Here is a 17,859-nt window from a genome sequence, read left to right on the forward strand (position 1 = left end):
CTATTCCTAGATATTAATAACTAGGAAAACACAGGCGCCTCGGCTTTTTTCAGTATTATTTCTCTGACGTGTCTTTAGTATCTTTGAAGGGCTAAACGCCGGAAGTGCTTGCCTTTTCTCTGTCAGGATGCGAAGTGACGTCCCATGAGCCCCCGCGCGGCCCCTTCCTCTCTCTTCCTCGGCGCTGCCTACGGAGGTGGCAGCCATCTCTGACTCGGTGAGTGTTAATCGTTGGCCATCCGCGTCTCTGCGGTCTGCCTCAGGCCCCTTCGCCGCCTGTCGGGAAAGCTCGTCCTTCCGAGCAGTCGTCTGGGTGGGCATTGCCCTTCTTGGTTGGCTGGAGCGCGTACAGGATCCGAGCGAAGCGGCCCGGCGGGTGATGGAGGTTCGCTTCCCAGGGCCGTTTGTGCTCCAACGGAGGCCGCCTGGGGTCAGTCAGAGCTGCCGACAGCTTGTTTGAGCCCTCGGGGCGCAGGGCGCTGGTTGGCGCCAGATTATGCGGGGGTGCTCGGGGGCTGTGGAGCGACTGGGAGGGTTGCGGCCTGATCGCCCTGGCTCGAGTCCTCGGATCACCTCGCTCAGCCCTGTCTACTCACGTGTGTTTGCCTATTTCCACTCTTCGGCGCTCCTCCTCCAGTTTCTGGCTCTGGGGTTGTTGCTGTGGCGGGACCGCCAAAAAAAAAAAAAAAAGCCGAGCTGCGAGTCGAATAGTGTAATTAACAGAAATTCTGGTAGCGGGTCAGGATCTCTGGGAATGTGAAACTGCGTCTTGACCTTCGAGGATGCCCCCTTTGGCGGCATTCTTTCTTGGCCCTGACTGTGCAGGGTGACCCCCTAACCTCCCAGGATCGCATCTGGAGAATGGCTTGTATTCTGCCAGCTTCGGAGTCGGGAGGGAAAGCAAGCCTGGCAGAGGTACCCATTCCATTCCCAGTTTGCTCAGTATCTGGTGATTGGAAGATTCTCTGCAACAAGAGCTCAAGCCCCCGGGCAGGGCGAGGAAGCCTCATTCCCAGAAGTCATCTTTGACGTGGTCTCTTGCCTCTTTCTTGAAGGCGTCATGGCCGCCCTCAGACCCCTCGTGAAACCTAAGATCGTCAAAAAGAGGACCAAGAAGTTCATCAGGCATCAGTCAGACCGATATGTCAAAATCAAGGTATGTGGCCCAGGATGGAAGTGTGTGTTGGGTGAAGATAGATGGTTCCTAAACAGACTGTTGGGTTTCTGAGCTTTGTTAGATTGGTCTCTGGCTGGTGGCAGGGCTCTCTAGAACCCCAGCTGTCCCTGCCTCGCTGGCCCTCAGTCTCTCGATGTGTACATTGAAATTTAAATGACATGGGACATGGGCCTGTTTTGACTTATCTAGAAATTTATATTAGTTACATCTCAGGTGGCTTGATGACAATATGAGGAAGAGATTATACTTACTGCATAGGTGGGAAAACTTAGGTGCTGAATGTGAGGTTGAAAGCCAGGCTCCTCATCTTTATACACAGTCCCCTCACGGTTCATGGGTATGCAGTCTGCTTTTCCTTTGCTTGGAAGGCGTGTGAATGTGGGTGTGTATTTGTGCTGGTCAAATGTAGAAGCTCCTATGAAATCCTGTTACCCAAAGGCAACTAGAGTTTGGCACATTTTCTTTTCTTCTGGCCCCCTTTTTTCTCCTGAAAGCAGAGTTGGTGTCTTCACAGACACTGACCATGTGTTTTCTTTCAGCGGAACTGGCGGAAACCCAGAGGCATTGACAACAGGGTGCGCAGAAGATTCAAGGGCCAGATCTTGATGCCCAACATTGGTTACGGGAGTAACAAGAAAACCAAGCACATGCTACCCAGCGGCTTCCGGAAGTTCCTGGTCCACAACGTCAAGGAGCTTGAGGTGCTGCTGATGTGCAACAAGTGAGTTGGGTCTCACCTCTGGGTTCAGGTGTCAGAAGCCAGCCTGTGAGATCTGTTTGGGCAGGCGACTCTAGACCTTCTAGAATGCAGTTGGAGGAGTCTTGTGTCCTCCGGAGCTGGGAGGATGCTTGTTGGGGACTCCAGAATGTTTCTTTTGCTGGGGGGCTTGGGTGGGGGATGTCCTGGAAGTGTAGAGGCCTGGGACCTGAAAAGAGGTAATGACTTTTCTTGGCACTGCAGCTCCTGCAGCATCCTCTGGCAGTGGTTTTCAGAACATGTGCGGGGAGGGGCAGGGATGAAATAGAGCCCCAGACTGCAGGGATCCTTAGTGCTGTGGCCACAGGAATCTTCAGAAGGCTACAGGAGTAGAGGAGCTGCTTCATTTGGGGCCCTGATGTGAAGTGGAGAAGGGAGAGGCCGCAGGCAGAGGACAGCACGTGTTCTGAGGAATTTAGACACTTGGGGAGCACTGTGTATAAATGACCTATGGTCTTAGGGCAGTGGGATGAGAAAAGTTTTTTCGTGGGGGATGATTTAGATACAATTTTAATCTGTATTGGGGAAACAGTATTTTTTGGTTAAACGGAGGAGAGTTTGTTTTTTTCCCCTACCCATAGTAATTGCGGGCACAAGTAACTCACTTAGCATTGAGTTTCTCTAGGTCAGGAATTTAGCCACGCATTAAAATGCTGGAAGTATCTTAGAAAGGATGGGCTTAGGAATTAATGTTCGATGCCCGGACCGCAGGGAGTTAGCAGGTTGGTAGAGAACTGTGACAGAATGGTGTAGTTTAATACCTTTTGTGTAGCAACGATTGCGGTGCATATGTTGCCGGTTGCCATAAAGATAAGTGTGTTTTTAATAGTACCTTGGCAGTCTGTTATCAATAGCCACAGAAGTACTCTGAATTTAATTCACAAATTCCATTTCTGGGCATTTATCTTTAAATAGTTGAAACTTAAGTTGATCATTGCAGTAACTGAACACATCACTGGTGAATGGTGGGGGTACAAGCGCCAGGTGGAATGTTGTGCCTGCATTAAAAACAGTGGTCATGTGTGGAAGATGCCCAGGCAGAGAGCAAAGTATTTTAAATACGTGCACTGTGATCATGATTATTAAATACACATGGATGAGGACCTGGGTGTTTTTTGTTTTTCAAAAGATGGAAAGTGTGATACAACTTAAGTCTCCTTTAAGATACTGGCATGAGTAGACTTTAAAACCAAGCAGTTCTTTGTTTGGATTGGTTTGTCTCTTACTGTGAAGCTGTCTTCCTCCACAGTTCTTAACTCTGCCTGCTGCCTTTAGAGTCTGCTGAAATTCCTCCAGGGGTAGAGTGTCTTGTCTTAATCCACTGTTAATGGCTTCATAAGGCATTTCCTTGCTGAAATGTGCTCATGAGAACAATTTGTTGGCAACCTGGGGTGGGATGTGGCTGTGAAGGAATGAATAGACCAGTGCCTGGCAGGTGCTCAGGAATTGTTCCCTGTTGTCATTCACTGGGTGAGTCTAGACATTGTTACTTTTCAACTTGAATTTTGTCTGCAGCAAACAAACAATGTTTATAGTCTGGGCTGGAAGCCCTTGGCTTAATCAGACTGTTGCATTTTGGTTGTTAGTTGCTTTGCAGAAAGTTTAGGTAAACTTTTCACTAACAAGGCCAAGCTCCCTGAGACTGCCTTGAGCTGTGCAGGCTGGCCCAGAGGACTGAGGGAGAACCTTCAGAGGGCTGAGCCATCCTGGCCTGGGTGTGACTTGGGAATTCACTTCCACCTTGTGGGCCTTGGTTTCCTTGTCTGTAAAATGGAGGTGATGCCTGGGTCATGAAGCCGCTGGGAGGATTCAGTGAGAGGGGTCACTACCAGGGCACACTTAGGAGCTTGCTGCCAGTACCATGGAGTCGGGTGAGTCTGTAGCCCCTGCCTTCAGTGCTGTGGCTCTAAAAGCAGAGGAACCAAAGCTCTTGCCTTCCACTGGAACACAGTGTGCCTACCAGGCAGGCCTCCTTACCCATGTACTGATTGTCTCTTCCAGATCTTACTGTGCTGAGATTGCTCACAATGTCTCCTCCAAGAACCGCAAGGCCATTGTGGAAAGAGCAGCCCAGCTGGCCATCAGAATCACCAATCCCAATGCCAGGCTGCGCAGCGAGGAGAACGAATAGACAGCTCGTGTGCACATTTTGTTTGTGGTAATAAAAGCGTAAAACCCGACCATCTGGCGTCTCCCCCTCGGTTCTTACTCTTCAGTATGATAGCTTGCCACGATTGGTCATCTGCCTGTTCATGCTCTCTGGAACTTTCTGTTAGGAAGGGGTATTTGTAAAGGACCCGTGATCCACTCAGACCAGGGTACGTTCTGAGACCCAGATGGAAGGACCTTGCACTTGGAGCAGGTAGTCATTTTTAGCCTCACTTTGTAAAGTTAGGATAGAAATTACCCGTGTAGTTCTTACGAAGACTGAGGACAATCAGGGTTCCCTTTTCAACTGCAGCTGTAGATCTTAGGTAACAATAGCTAGAATTCATCTGTTTTATGAATTTTTATGAACCATTTTTCCAATACATGGCTTAAGCAGCACAGGGCACGTGGCACTCTAGCACAGGATTGGGTTTAAATCCCATAGTTACAGTAGATGGATGTCTCAGGTTGACTGGGTCCTGTTCAGAACCTAACTGACAAAACGTTTGTTGAGTAAATTACTGGTCGTCTCATTTCTCTGAGAGGCCTGGGAAGCATTCTGACCGCCTTAACTAGTGACAGAGGAACCGTGCAGAGAGAACAGTGGTGGCTCGGGACATGCCCTTTATTGGCCCGACGTTCGTTGTGTCTGTGTCCTTGACACGAAAAAGTAAAGAGGACGGGCTCACAAGCCACCCGGTGACACATCTGGGGATTAGAAAAGAAATTACATCTTATTTCCTACCTGACCCACTTGACCTTGCAAAACTATAAAGCATTTTGGATTCTAAAGTGTGAAGAGCTCATAGAGGTATCTTGAGTTTTTCAAATGCTCAGCCAAAGCACTACTTTTTGGCAGATCAGAACAGGTGAAATAGAGAAAGGGAAGTTAGGGAGTGACAATGTCTGGGACAGTGGCGGGGAGGAAGGCCGGCCCCCTGCCTCCTGTGAGTATTTCTAAAGACAACACTGAGCAGGGACCCCCCCACCCCGCCCCCGGCTGGAGGGAGCCAGGCTAACCTGTATGAAGTCATATCTGTCTTCCTAGGAGGCCTGGAAGAACTACCACGCCCCCTCTGAATGACTGTCCTGAGTTAAAGGGCCCAACTGTTGGCAGCTCTGACAGAGCCTGTGAGTTGGGGTCCCTGGAGAAGGTGCTGGAAGCCCCGAGCAGGAGCTGGAGGACCCCCAGGGAGATGGAAAAAGGGCAGGAGCAGAGGCCTGCAGTGGTAGGGTGAGGCTCTGGCTTTGACTCTGGTGGGCCTCCTTGCGCATCAGGGTCCCCAGGGGATGGGTGCTAGCTGAGTTCCATGGAGTCTGTGCTGGCAGCCGAAACGGAATCCTTCTGGATGCTTTCAAAGAGGGCAGCCAGCTCAGGGTTGGATCGAATTTGGGACGAGAAGTCAGCCATGATGGGGCTCTTGCCCACTTCCGGGATGGTCAGCAGGGCAGCCACTGCCCTCATGGCCGAGCGCTTCAGTTCATCTTGCTTCTCAAACTCCTGTTTCACGGAACCAGCTTTGACCTAAAGTGGAAACGATGAGCTGGTCACCCATCATCTTGCCCAGCTCATGCCCCATCTCCTAGCTTCATTTACGGTGCTTAAAGTAGGCTCTTGGCACCGCTGGACTTGACGAATGGCTTGCTCTGACAGCTTGCTACCTGATCCCTTCCCCAACTCAAGTGTAACCCTTCCTGCTTACCAGCCCAAAGTTGGCTCGCCTGCCTTCTGTTGCCTTATCCCCACCTTGCCCGCCTATTCAGAGAATCTCAGGAATTTCCCTACTGTTGATGGAATCAAGTCCAGGTTCCTGGTCTGCTCTCAGGACACTCCATGACTCAACCCAGACAACACTCAGGCTCTTCCTGGCAGAGGTTAAACGCTTGGCATTGGGGCTGGGCAGTGTGGGATTCAAATGGCTCTGCCCTTTTCTTGGTTAATTTGAACCCTTCCAAAACCCAAATTAGTTCTTGCATTTGGCAGGCATTTATTGGGTCCCCCTGGGTGTGACAGGCTCTGTTCTCAACACACAGCTTTCCGTGAGCCTTCTGCCCCAGGTCCTCCCCGGACCCTGAGGCACTCCAGGGTAACTGCCCACTAGCTAACAGTCAACCAGCAATTTCTATCTAAGAGTCTGACTCAGTTTCCCCATTAGGATGTGAGAGGAGGGAGTCTACCTTGTTCAGTATCGCATGCCTGGTGGTACCCTGCACAAGGCCTGACACTCAGGAAATGTTTAATAAAGAGAGCTAGGTTTGAATACCAGCTTTGCAAGTTACTGTGTAGCCTTAGTCACTAATCTCTCTGAACCTTTGTTCTCCTGTGTATATAATGGTAAGAATAAGACAATGATAATGACTGAATAAAGTGTTTCACATACCACCTGTATCTCAGAGATTCTCAGTAAATGGTAACCATGAACCATCTGCAGGAGACCCGGCAGGTACACCGAGGGCTGGGCAGGGGGCTTACCTTGGCAGTACAGGTGGCCCTGAGGGGCTCGATGAGCCGGTCCACCCTCTGCAGGACAGGCACAGGACACAGGGTAGCCAGTCGGGCGAGCATGATGAAGGTCAGCATCTGACCAAGGGAAGGAGACAGTTCTTGGTGAAATAGCCCAGGACCGAAAGGACCAGGCCCTGGGGGAGAGCAGAGGTCTGGACCCAACCCCCGGAACTCAAGTCCAAAGTAGCAGCTGGCCTGCCTGTCGCACTGATCTCTGCTGGCACTCACCAAATACTGGGTGACTAAGGACTGTTTTTGTGCATTTGCCCAGCGAACACTGAGATTTACAACACTGGCTCTTAAGTGTGTGGAACTTTTGGGTGATTACCACTCCGTTTATTCACTTTTATATTGTCTAAACAAGCACAATTAATCACTTTATTATTTTACATTGGTTTTTCATTATAAAAGGGATTCATGCTCATTTTATATATATTAAAAAGCTCCAAGAGGACAGAAGGTGAAACCTGTCTCCCCCACAGGTAATAAAATGGCCCAGACTTTTACAACTCACTCTCCACCTGACAGTGGGTCTGGGCCACCTTCCAGGCCAGCACACAGATCCCGCTCCAACAGTGTCAGGATCCCGTGACTGAAGGTATCCAGTGCACTGAGCCAGCTTCCTGTGAGCAGACATTTTGGTGGCTGCCAGCATTTCCCAACTCCCAGAAAGCTGTGGAGAACCACCTCTCACCTAACATTCCTGGGACGAATGTTTAGGAGTCAAGTCCACGGAGTCAGTTCATGGAGTGTCTAGGAATTCTACATTTTGAAATGTGCCTAGGGCTTCCCTGGTGGCTCGGTGGTAAAGAATCCGCCTGCCCGTGCAGGAGACGTGGCTTCATTCCCTGGTGTGGGAAGAGTCCACGTGCCACAGAGCAAGTAAGCCCGGGAGCCACAACCACCGAGCCTGCGTTCCAGAGCCCCGGAGCTGTCACTACCCTACACTCTCGTGTCTGTGCTCCATGACACGAGAAGTCGCCGCAATGAGAAGCCCACACGCTGCAACTAGAAAGTATCCTCCGCACGCCGCAACTAGAGAAAAGCTCGTGAAGCAATGAAGACCCAGGACAGCCACAAATAAGAAAACATGAAATGTTTCTAAGTTCTACATTTTTGTAGTTCTGGCCAAACTAAACTCCAAGGCCTTGCCCACTCCCACCAAAGATGTGAGAACTGGCTTCTTTTTCTTACAGGAAAAGAACAAAGCAGGGGACTTCCTGGTGGTCCAGTGGTTAAGACTTGGCCTTCCAGTGCAGGGCCGGGGGTGGGGTGGGGGACATGGGTTTGATCCCTGATCAGGGAACTAAGGTCCCACATGCCATACTGTGCAGCCAAAAAGATAAACGAGAACAAAGCAACTCCTTTCGTGGGGGTGCCTGGGGCAGGTGTGGGGGATAAGCAGGCAGGGGGTCCGGCGGGGGCTCCTCCTACCCGGATATCGTAGTGGTCCTTCAAGCCATCCTCCACGTGGTTCAGGAACTCGCAGACGTCCAGCTGGCCCAAGCAGCTCTCCAGCAGTGAGTACATGCACTCGAAGGCCGCCTTCCGCACATCCAGCCCATCGTCCACCGTGTGCTTAAAGGGCCCCATCTCCACCTGCAGAAGGGAGGGTGGGAGGAAAACGGGCTGGGGGCTGTGACCCTGGGGCACGGAAGACACCTCCCCAAGCTCCTGCTGTGCACCCCTCCCTCTCGTTCAGTACTGTGTCCTGTCCCCAAATCATGCCTTACACTCTCCGGTCTCCACACCTGTGCTCAGCCTGCGACACCTTTTGATAATGATAATAGTAACCGTAATTCTAATTATTATAATCCACTGAACAGGTATGCTCTGCCAGGTACTGTGCTGACTGCTGGACAGATGATACTTGACTAAATCATCTCAAGAGTCCCAGGAAGACAGTGTTACGATAAACTCCGTTTAATATATGAGGAAACTAAGGCTCAGAAACGTTAACTTGCCCAAGGAAGTAAGCAGTTCAATCAGAATTAAAAACCCAGGTCTCTGATGCTGTTACAACCACAAGGGTTTGCTTGTAGTGCAAAACTCCTACTCACCCCTCAAAGCCCACTTCAAATGGCTTCTCCTTTGGGGGAACTTTCCTAACCTCTCTAAACAGAATTGTATCTTCCTCCGAGATGCTAGGTGGTTCAGACCTTCTCTTTATATCCTGTAAGGACTTGGCTCTTAAGTCACTTTAACTCTGTGCTTCTTAAATCCTAACCTCACCAAGTGGGCTTTAAGTTCAATAATCAAGAGGCCATGAGCAAACTGGTGGCTGTGTCTGGGCCAGCTGAGTCCTGGTGCCCAGGCACAGGGCTGGTGTCCCTCGAACACCTGCTGAATAGCAAGTGATCACAAGAGTTGCCCACATTTATTGAGCACCGACTGTGTGCCAGGAGAAGTTCTGAGCACTTGCAAGATTTAGCTCACTAAATCGTCTCAACAACTCTATAATGTGGACACCATTATGTCTTTCTTTTGGCCTATTTGGAGAAACTGAGGCTAAGAGAGGATTGGGGCTGCCCCAGCCCAGCTCACACCGCCAGGAAATAGAGGGGCAGACTCGGCCCTCTGGGCCAGCACTTGCTCTGATGAACCTGACCCTAACCCTCTCCCCAGCCCCAGCAGCCTGGCCTGAGGGCTCCTGACTGTGTTCTCCTTCAGCTTCACCTCTCGGATGAGGTCGCGGCGGATCTTCGTCTCCTGGTAGAGGAAGGGTAGGATGTCGTCCAGCAGGTCGCGGACCAGCGAGGGCTTGTTGTGCACGGCGGAGTTGAAGAAAGCCAGGGTGGCCCGCCGCACGTTCAGGTCCGGGTCCTGCAGGCTCTCCATGAACTCTCCTGGCAGTGAGACCAGAAGCGGGGGTGAGGAGCGGCACAGCCACAGCCAAACACCAGCTGTCCCCACCCCACCTCGCTTATCTGGTTAACGGGGGCCACTCAGACCTGGCTGGATGGGTATGGATGTGTTCTGAGCATCTGCTTTGCATAACAAAGTCCAGATCCGAAAGTGGACTTGAGTGTGGCCTGGGTTTAAATCTATGCTGGACCATGAGGTTACTGTGGGACCTTGGGCTGCCTTGATGTCCTCATCTGTAAAATGGGGGTAATAGCTGTACCTATACTGTAGGACTGGTTTCAGGATTTAAAATGTGGTAATGTCTAAAAAGCACATGGCAGAACACTGAGTGAGGACTCTCTAAATGTTATCTTGATTTTATTTCAGATGAGAAATCCTGAAGATCAGAGAGGTAAAAAGACTTACACAAAGTCACACAGCATTTCTTTGAGCATACACCTTTTTTGTGCAGGTTAGACTTTTTAAAGACTATGTTCATGTTTTATATATTCAATAAATAAATAAAATCAAGAATGAGAGGGGTCCCTAAAAAAAAAACAACTGTATTTCAAATGATATAAGTACCCAGGTTATGAAGAACAACTCATCTAAGTAACTTCCAAAGTATTGTGACAAGATGCCCCTCAGGCTAAAGATGAAAGAATTATAAATGAATACTGACTGGTTTCACAGATAAGGGTTAGCAATTCTCATGACTACCTTCTGTGTATTCCAGGATTAAGTGAATAAATATCTTGTGGAAAACAGAAGCTGGCATTCTCCCATAACAGAAGGGCACATGGAAAGGGAGAAGGCAAGCATGAACCCTGTGGTGCTGGACTAGAATAGGAGGTAATCCGTGTATACAGGGGTTACTGTATAATACACTAACAGGAATCAGGGCTTCTTGGAGAAATGGTTGATTCCAGGGACGAGACAAGAAAGGTTCAAGATGGGTCTGGAGCATCTTATTGTGCAAAAAATAAGGATATGTGAAAGGATTGATAGAAACATGTCAACAGAATACAGGAACCAGCTTGAAGGGCTCCCACTGGCTAAACGTGAGACAGTCTTGGGAGTCTAAATAAAAGACAGTAATAGATTATAATCCACTGAATGAAATACAAATCCCCGAGTCTATAATGATATGAAAAAATCAGTGAAAACAAAAAGTTATTCCTGAGAATAAAATGCAAACTAATAAATATGGAAGGAATGCTGGATTTAGAAAGTTGTGATTTAGTTGTCATAACGGTCAGTAATCATTTTTTCAGGCAAGAAACCACAATGCATGCAAAATGTAGTGTGCAAAAATTTGATGAGGAAGACGCTATTTCAATAGGCAGATCTAAAGACATTTCTCCGAGGAAGGCATACAGATGGCCAAAAAGTACATGAAAACATGCTCCACGTCACTAATGAGTTCAGTTCAGTTCAGTCGCTCAGTCGTGTCTGACTCTTTGCGACCCCATGAATCACAGCACTCCAGGCCTCCCTGTCCATCACCAACTACTGTAGTTCACTCAAACTCATGTCCATCGAGTCGGTGATGCCATCCAGCCACAGAGAAATAAATGCAAATCAAAAGTACAATGAGCTATCACCTAACACTGTCAGAATGACCATCATCAAAAAATCTACAAACAATAAATGCTGGAAAGGATGTGGCAATAAGGTGGCACTCCTACACTGTTGAGGGGAATATGAATTGTATAGTCACTATGAAGAACAGTATGGAGGTTCCTTTAAAAACTAAAAACAGAACTATTACTACCATAAGATCCAGCAATCCTACTCCTGGGCATGTAACTGGAGAAAACTCTAATTCGAAAAAATACATGCATCCCCATGTTCACTGCAGCACTATCTACAACAGTCAAGACACGGAATCAACCAAACTGCCCATCAGCAGAGGAGTGGATAACGATGTGGTGCATATACATATCGGACTACTGCATGCATGTGCGACCCCGTGGCCTGCAGCCCGCCAGGCTCCTCTGTCCATGGGGTTCTCCAGGCGAGGACACCGGGGTGGGTTGCCATGCCCTCCTCCAGGGGATCTTCCCGACCCAGGGATCAAACCCGGGTCACTTACATCTGCATTGGCAGGTGGGTTCTTTACCACTAGTGCCACCTGGGAAGCCCATAGTGGACTATGACTCAGCCATAAAAAAAGAATGGACTGAGAGATGTCATACTGACTGAGGTTAAGTCACATCAAGACGAACATAACCTCTCTCATATGTGGAATCTGGTTTTTAAAAGTGATACAGGGGTACTCTTTCTACCCCCTTCTGATGTCTATGTCAGAAGCTTTCTCTATCTCCTTTATACTTTAATAAAACTTTATTTAAAAAAAAGTGATACAAATAAACTTATTGACCAAACAGAAACAGACTTACAGATAGTGAAAACAAACATGGTTACCAAGAAGGAATGGGGAGAGGGATAACCTGGGAGATTGGGATTGACATATACACATGACCATATATAAAATAGATAACTATTAAGAATCTGCTATACAGCACAGGGAACTCTACTCAATACTCTGTAATGACCTATGTGGAAAAAAAAATCTAAGAAAAAAGAGTGGATTTATGTATAACTGATTCACTTTGCTGTACACCCAAAAGTAACACAACATTGTAAATCAACTATACTCCAATAAAAATTTAAAAAAAAAAAATGAAGAAAAGTCAAGACCAAGAACAGGATGGAGAGGACCGAATGGGCGGGGAGGGGAGAGGTGCTCACCGATGAAGGTCTTCAGGAGGGGATCGATGGGGTGGGGCTGATCGGAGATGAGGTACTTAACTGCTGTGATGACAGTGCAGCGGGTGGGTGGCCGGCCTGCAGGACGGGAGAGGTGACATTGGCGGGGGCCCGGCAGGTCCCGGACACCCCCAGGCTGGGGGACACCAAGCTTTCCCTCGCCTCCGGGGGAGACAGGATCGAAAGCTCTTCCCATGCAACCCCACACACCCATCTTCAGGGAAGTCAATGCTACCACTTCCCTTGGCAGCCCGCAATCGCACTTGAATTATGGCTGCAGCTGAGGCAGTACAGCTGCTGGTGGGTTCTCAAGCACCCACCCTGAGGACACAAACAGAGAATGGGAACCCAAGATGGGGCTCAACCCGAAGAAAGACCTCTGCCCAGCCCTGGGAGCTGCACTCTATTTTTCAGATATTTTTTAACATATTATCTCAATTAATCCTCTGGCTTAATTAACCCTAGTCGTTGGTTGATAATAATATTAGTTTAAATAATTTCCAAAATTATTGTTAATCTCCACTTTACAGATGTGGAAAGAGAGACCAGAAAGGTTAAAATCAGATCTCAGGTCACCCAGCAAGTCCAGAATTCACCAGCTTCTTCTGAGCTTTCTCTGGGCCCCCCTGCAACCTGTATTCTCCAAGGAGAGAGCAGTTGTGCTTCAGATAGGCTAAAATTGCTTAATTTTGCTTTTCTGCTCGCTTTCTGAGTAAAGAAGCTGCAGAAAGGGAAGGAATTACACTTCCCATCAGGGTGGAGGAAATTAATTGGCCATCTCTCACTCCTCTCCGCCTCCCACCCTGCTAGCACATAGCATTGAATGGGTCAAGGCTGTTTCCACCCACTGACTTTAGTTCAAGACTCGGGACAAAGTTTACAAGTCGATGCTTGGGTATGAGGGAGTGAGTTACGGGCTTCAGACTTGCAGCTGTTTTCCTCTTTCTCTTTCCACCCTGACTGGCTCCTAAGAAGATTCAGGGTGGCTGGTGAAGATAATACACGTAGAATAGGATTAAGTGAACTAAGAAAATCGAGGCCAAGGACAAAGTGAGATGGAGACCAGAGTGAGGGGTGTGCAGAGAGAGGTCCCATGAACTTGCTGGTACCAGGCGGCTGATCTGGCTCGAAGCATTCCACAGCCGGTGGTAAAAAGGAAATGTGGCCAGTTAGCTGGTTCAACAGTGGGCGTTGAGGCCCAAGCAAATCTGAGCTATGAAAAGGCAGGGCTCAGACTTCTCTGGTGGTCCAGGGGTTAGGAATCCACTGTGCAATGCAGGGGACACGGGTTCAATCCCTGGTCCGGGAAGATCCCGTGTGCCGAGAAGCAGCTAAGCCCGAGTGCCACAACTACTGAGCCCATGCTCTGCAACGAGAGAAGCCACCATAATGAAAAGCACCATGGCCAGAGGGCAGCCCCACCCCACCGCAGCTAGAGAAAGCCCGCGCACTCCAGCAAAGACCCAGGACGGCCAAAACTAAATAAAATTTATTTTAAAAAATGAAAGAAACTGCCCCTCATCCCGAGACCCTCGCCTCCCAAGGTTTCTCGTGAAGATCCCTATGGGTATAACCGGTGATACCCTCAACACGGTCATCCTGTCCACACGGCAGTGAAGGCCAGAGCTGCGGCTTCTACACCAGCCACCCAGGAAGGGCCTAACTGGAACCACTAACCCATTCACGACAGCAGATACTAACAGTACCAACTAGGTACCACCCCCCAGACCAAGCACTCTGCCTCCACTATGTCAACGAACCCACCACTGACCATATGGAGACCAGCAGACCGGCTCCGGGCCCGGAGGCCTTTCATCCCCAGGGGCTTTGACTTGCCCCAGAGTCCACCATCCACCTGCCTGCCTTCTTCCTCCCGAGCTGCGGAACATCCTGACGCGCTCTGACCCCACGACGTGAGACCTGCCCTCCTCACCTGTCCCTGGCCCTCTCCAAGCCACGGGGCCTGGCATCCAATCCGAGTCCATGTTTACATCTGCTCCTGGTCCCCGAAATGAGCTGCATTCTGTGGCCTGCCATTTCTGGCCCCTCAGAGAACTGCTTTTACTAACCTTCACCCAGGGCATGTGGCTGCTGACAACACCTAATGGCATCTTGAGGTTGGAAGGACACGTGAAGAATTGTGTCCCCTCCATCCCAGAGGGTCCCACTGGAAGAGGCCCCTGAGTCTCAGAAAACGCTGTTTTTAACGGCTCCTCTGCATTGAATCTTATCAACACCATGATGTTCAGACCCCCACCACCTGAACAAGCTCACCCGGTGTGGACCTCTCGGGCACAATGCCCACGTCCAATCTGGGCTGCCTTTGCCCATCCCCAGGCCCCTACCTGCAGCGAGTTGCTTCCGGAACCGGGGCAGGAGAAAAGGAGGGTTTACGAGGACAAGCTTCCCGATGCACTCGGCCACCACCCCCCGGGTGCCCTCCTCGGCGCCCTCGCAGCGCTGGAACAGCAGAGCCCAGATGTCCTCGGCGTAGGGCTTGAGGCTGTCGGGCTGGGCGGCCCCCAGGGCCTCCCGCAGCGAGTGCAGCAGCAGGTACTGCCGCCGGGGCTCGGCCTCCATCTGCCCCAGCAGGAAGGGCAGGAAGTCGGGCAGGTTCCCCGCACCCACGCGGCCCAGCGCGTAGGAGGCGGCCGCCCTCACGTCCTCACTGGGCGAGCCCAGGGCTTCCAGGAGCACCGCCTTCAGCTCCCGCTGTGGGCCCGGCCCGGCCACCTGGCCCACCTCGGCCAGAGACAGGAATGCCAGAACCTTGACCCCAGGGCTTGAGCTGGGCGACCTGGCCTCACCGACCAGGCGGTTGGCCGTGCCTGCCGCCTCCTGGGGACAGGCCGCGGCGAGGGCTGCCACGCAGCGGGCCAGCGAGTGGAACACCTGCTTGTGCAGGCCGGGCCCGCCATCCGCCGCCTGCTCATACACGGGCGCCGTGAGCAGGCCGATGAGCTTGGCGTAGTCCACGCACGGCGGCCGGGTCCCCACCAGGGCCTGCAGGAAGCCTTCGGTGGCCGCCAACACCCCGGCCGGCAGCAGGGGTGAGCGTAGCAATCGCAGCAGCTCGGCCAGCACGGGGCCGCTGACCTCGGCCATGGAGGCTGGCTGGGTGCGGGTCACGGTAGCGAGGAAGTCCACGGCCAGCTGGGCCACGTGCATGTCGCTCTCGCTGACCAGGGCGGGTAGCTCAGCCAGCACGGCCCGCACAGCAGATGGCGGGAGACTGGGGCCCTGGCTCTGGGCTAGGGCAGCCAGGGCCGCCAGCGTGGCCAGTCGCAGCGCCCGCTGGTTCTTGCGCAGGAAGGAGGCCAGGATGGGCAGTGCCTCAGCCAGGATGGGCTGCAGGTTGATCCGCAGCGGGGACATGGCCACCAGCGTCAGCGCCTTGACTGCCGAGAGCCGCGTGATCTCATTCCGCAGGCGGTCCAGGAGGAGCAAAAGTGACGGCTCCAGGTCATCCCCGAGTCGGTCGCCCAGGTGGCCCACGAGGTGGCCCATGCAGGAGATGGCCCGCTCCTTCACCTCCTGGTCCAGGTCGGTGGCCCGAAGCCGGGCCAGGGTGGCCGCAGACATCTCTCCAACGTAGGGCTCGGGGTCCAGCTTCCGAGGCCCGTCCAGAGGCCACAGCACCCGCACTAGCTCCTGGAGCACCAGCAGGGCCTCGGCTGCGATCTTGTAGAAAGGGTCGGCCACGCAGGCCATCACCGGTGGCAGGAGAGTGGGCAGGTGGAGCTGGAAGGCCTCGGCTGGCTCTGTGCCCAGCAGTCCCTGCAGGAAGGCCAGGGCGTCCATCCGGATGGTGGAGGAGCTGGAGCGGTCCGCCAGCGAGAAGACAATGCCTGTGGGGTGGGTGCCCAGGTTACCAGGACACGCACCCTGACCCAACTCAGCCCTCTCTGGATGCAGGGATGGAGGACCCGCAGGCGTCTGAGCTGGACCCAGGCACCTGGGCCCTTACGCAGCAGCAGGTTCTGAGAGGTCAGGGCTTAGCTGGAGCCAGGGCTGAGGATATAGGCCAGGAAACTTACATGAAAACAGGACAGAGGGCCTGCACCCCAGCCCTGTACTCACTGTTGGCAGTGGGGAGTCACTGTAGGTTGCTGAACGGTGGTACTGGCAGGGATTGGGGCTGGGGGCTGGGTTCAGGGGAGAAGCCTGGAAGAGCAGACCCCAGGTTCCAGGGCACTCTACCTGCTACCAGCACGGGCATGTGCTCCGCCAGGCTGCCTGGGAGGACACCCGCCAGCTCAGTGAGGAGGCTGAAGCAGCCCTGGCGGGCCCTGGTACTCCGGTCTTTCAGCTGCCGCTGCAGGGCCTTCATCACAAGAGGCACCTGTGGGCAAGTGGGAGGGGGGAGGCCAGTGACCACCCGGGAACTCACAGATCCCCCCACTACTGGGGGGCTCTGCCCAGGCACCTGACAAGGAGGGTGCTTTGTGTGTGCAGGGGATCGTTTCACCCCGAGCTCCCCATCACTTGCTCTGTGCCAGACACCTCAGCCCACACTCACCCTCTGAGGCAGGCCTAGTCCTGGGCCCACCTGACACTTGGGAGACAGGCACAGAGTTGAATTAGTCAGCTCAAGGTCACCGGATCGGGGGCCCCTCTCCCTTCCCCATCTGGATTCCCTCCCTGATGAGCTCACCCACTCACAAGGTTCAGATCCCACTGAAGCAATGACTCCCAGATCTACATCTGACTGCTACCTGCCCACCTGACATCTCAACTTGGGCATCCAATGAGGACTTCGAACAGAATAAATGTCCAGAACAGAACTCCACGCATCCCCCACTCCACCATCTCGCGGACTGTACTTCATGGTTTAGCCAGAGCAGAGAAGTCACATGACATCTCCCTGCCCCTCACCTTCCACATCCATCTGCAAACCCAAAAAACTACGTCTCGGGGCTTCCCTGGTGATCCAATCGAAGACTCTGCGCTCCCAGTGCAGGGGGCCCAGGATTCAATCCCTGGTCAGGAAACTAGATCTCACATGCTACAACTAAGAGCTGGCATGCCACAACTAAAGATTCTGCATGCCACAACTAAGACCCAACTGCTGCTGCTGCTGCTGAGTTCCTTCAGTCATGTCCAACTCTGTGCGACCCCTTAGACGGCAGCCCACCAGGCTCCCCTGTCCCTGGGATTCTCCAGGCAAGAACACTGGAGTGGGTGGCCATTTCCTTCTCCAATGCATGAAAGTGAAAAGTGAAAGTGAAGACGCTCAGTCGTGTCCGACTCTTAGCAACCCCACGGACTGCAGCCTACCAGGCTCCTCCGTCCATGGGATTTTCCAGGCAAGAGTACTAGACTGGGGTGCCATTGCCTTCTCCTAAGACCCAAATAAATAAATCTTTTTAAAAAAAGAAAAAAAACTACCTCTCGAGTCCAACCTCCTGCCTTTCACTTACACGGCTGCAGTGGCCTCCAGCCCATTACAATCCATTTCCCACATGGCAGCCAGAGTGAATTTTTTCAAATGTGAATGGGATACCATATTCTCCCTCCTGTGGCTTCTACCCTCTTAGAATAAAGCTGAATCCCCTTCCGGTGGCCTGGAACCCTACTTGTGCTACTGGCTATCTGCCCAAGACCGTGCAGTCCAGGCACTTCATACAAAGGGCCGGGCACACAGCAGGTGCTCAA

At 51.9% G+C, this 17,859-nt stretch overlaps 2 protein-coding genes and 1 non-coding gene across 3 annotated transcripts in view; 2 read left to right on the plus strand and 1 right to left on the minus strand.

The window, feature by feature from the left end:
• The first annotated feature begins 89 nt into the window (after positions 1 to 89).
• Positions 90 to 4,114, plus strand: RPL32 (ribosomal protein L32). Its single transcript, XM_055413544.2, has 4 exons — positions 90 to 217; positions 1,056 to 1,156; positions 1,717 to 1,898; positions 3,936 to 4,114. Exons 2-4 carry the CDS (start codon positions 1,061 to 1,063, stop codon positions 4,063 to 4,065), a joined length of 408 nt encoding a protein of 135 aa, XP_055269519.1. The 5' UTR covers positions 90 to 217; positions 1,056 to 1,060; the 3' UTR covers positions 4,066 to 4,114.
• Positions 837 to 976, plus strand: LOC129548246 (small nucleolar RNA SNORA7). The gene has a single exon (XR_008684322.1). It is a non-coding gene; the product is annotated as a small nucleolar RNA SNORA7 (small nucleolar RNA).
• The window catches only part of CAND2 (cullin associated and neddylation dissociated 2 (putative)), a 33,888-nt gene continuing 17,749 nt past the window's right edge, over positions 1,721 to 17,859 (minus strand). Inside the window, exons 9-15 of the mRNA XM_055413529.2 lie at positions 16,405 to 16,546; positions 14,550 to 16,052; positions 12,187 to 12,282; positions 9,265 to 9,434; positions 8,023 to 8,187; positions 6,556 to 6,663; positions 1,721 to 5,607 (exon numbers count right to left, since the gene is read on the minus strand). Coding sequence (XP_055269504.2) covers positions 5,380 to 5,607; positions 6,556 to 6,663; positions 8,023 to 8,187; positions 9,265 to 9,434; positions 12,187 to 12,282; positions 14,550 to 16,052; positions 16,405 to 16,546 — 2,412 coding nt within the window. The 3' untranslated portion in view covers positions 1,721 to 5,379. The remainder of the gene's footprint in view (positions 5,608 to 6,555; positions 6,664 to 8,022; positions 8,188 to 9,264; positions 9,435 to 12,186; positions 12,283 to 14,549; positions 16,053 to 16,404; positions 16,547 to 17,859) is intronic.

This window comes from Moschus berezovskii, chromosome 24, assembly GCF_049115385.1.
Source record: "Moschus berezovskii isolate FMDL1 chromosome 24, NW_MosBer_1.0, whole genome shotgun sequence".
NCBI lineage: Eukaryota > Metazoa > Chordata > Mammalia > Artiodactyla > Moschidae > Moschus > Moschus berezovskii.

Excerpts from the sequence above, each read along its gene's own strand:
- RPL32 (XM_055413544.2), top strand. The coding sequence starts at position 1,061 with ATGGCCGCCCTCAGACCCCTCGTGAAACCTAAGATCGTCAAAAAGAGG. Across the intron at positions 1,157-1,716 it reads ACCGATATGTCAAAATCAAG|CGGAACTGGCGGAAACCCAG; the intron begins GTATGTGGCCCA and ends GTTTTCTTTCAG. Across the intron at positions 1,899-3,935 it reads GTGCTGCTGATGTGCAACAA|ATCTTACTGTGCTGAGATTG; the intron begins GTGAGTTGGGTC and ends TGTCTCTTCCAG.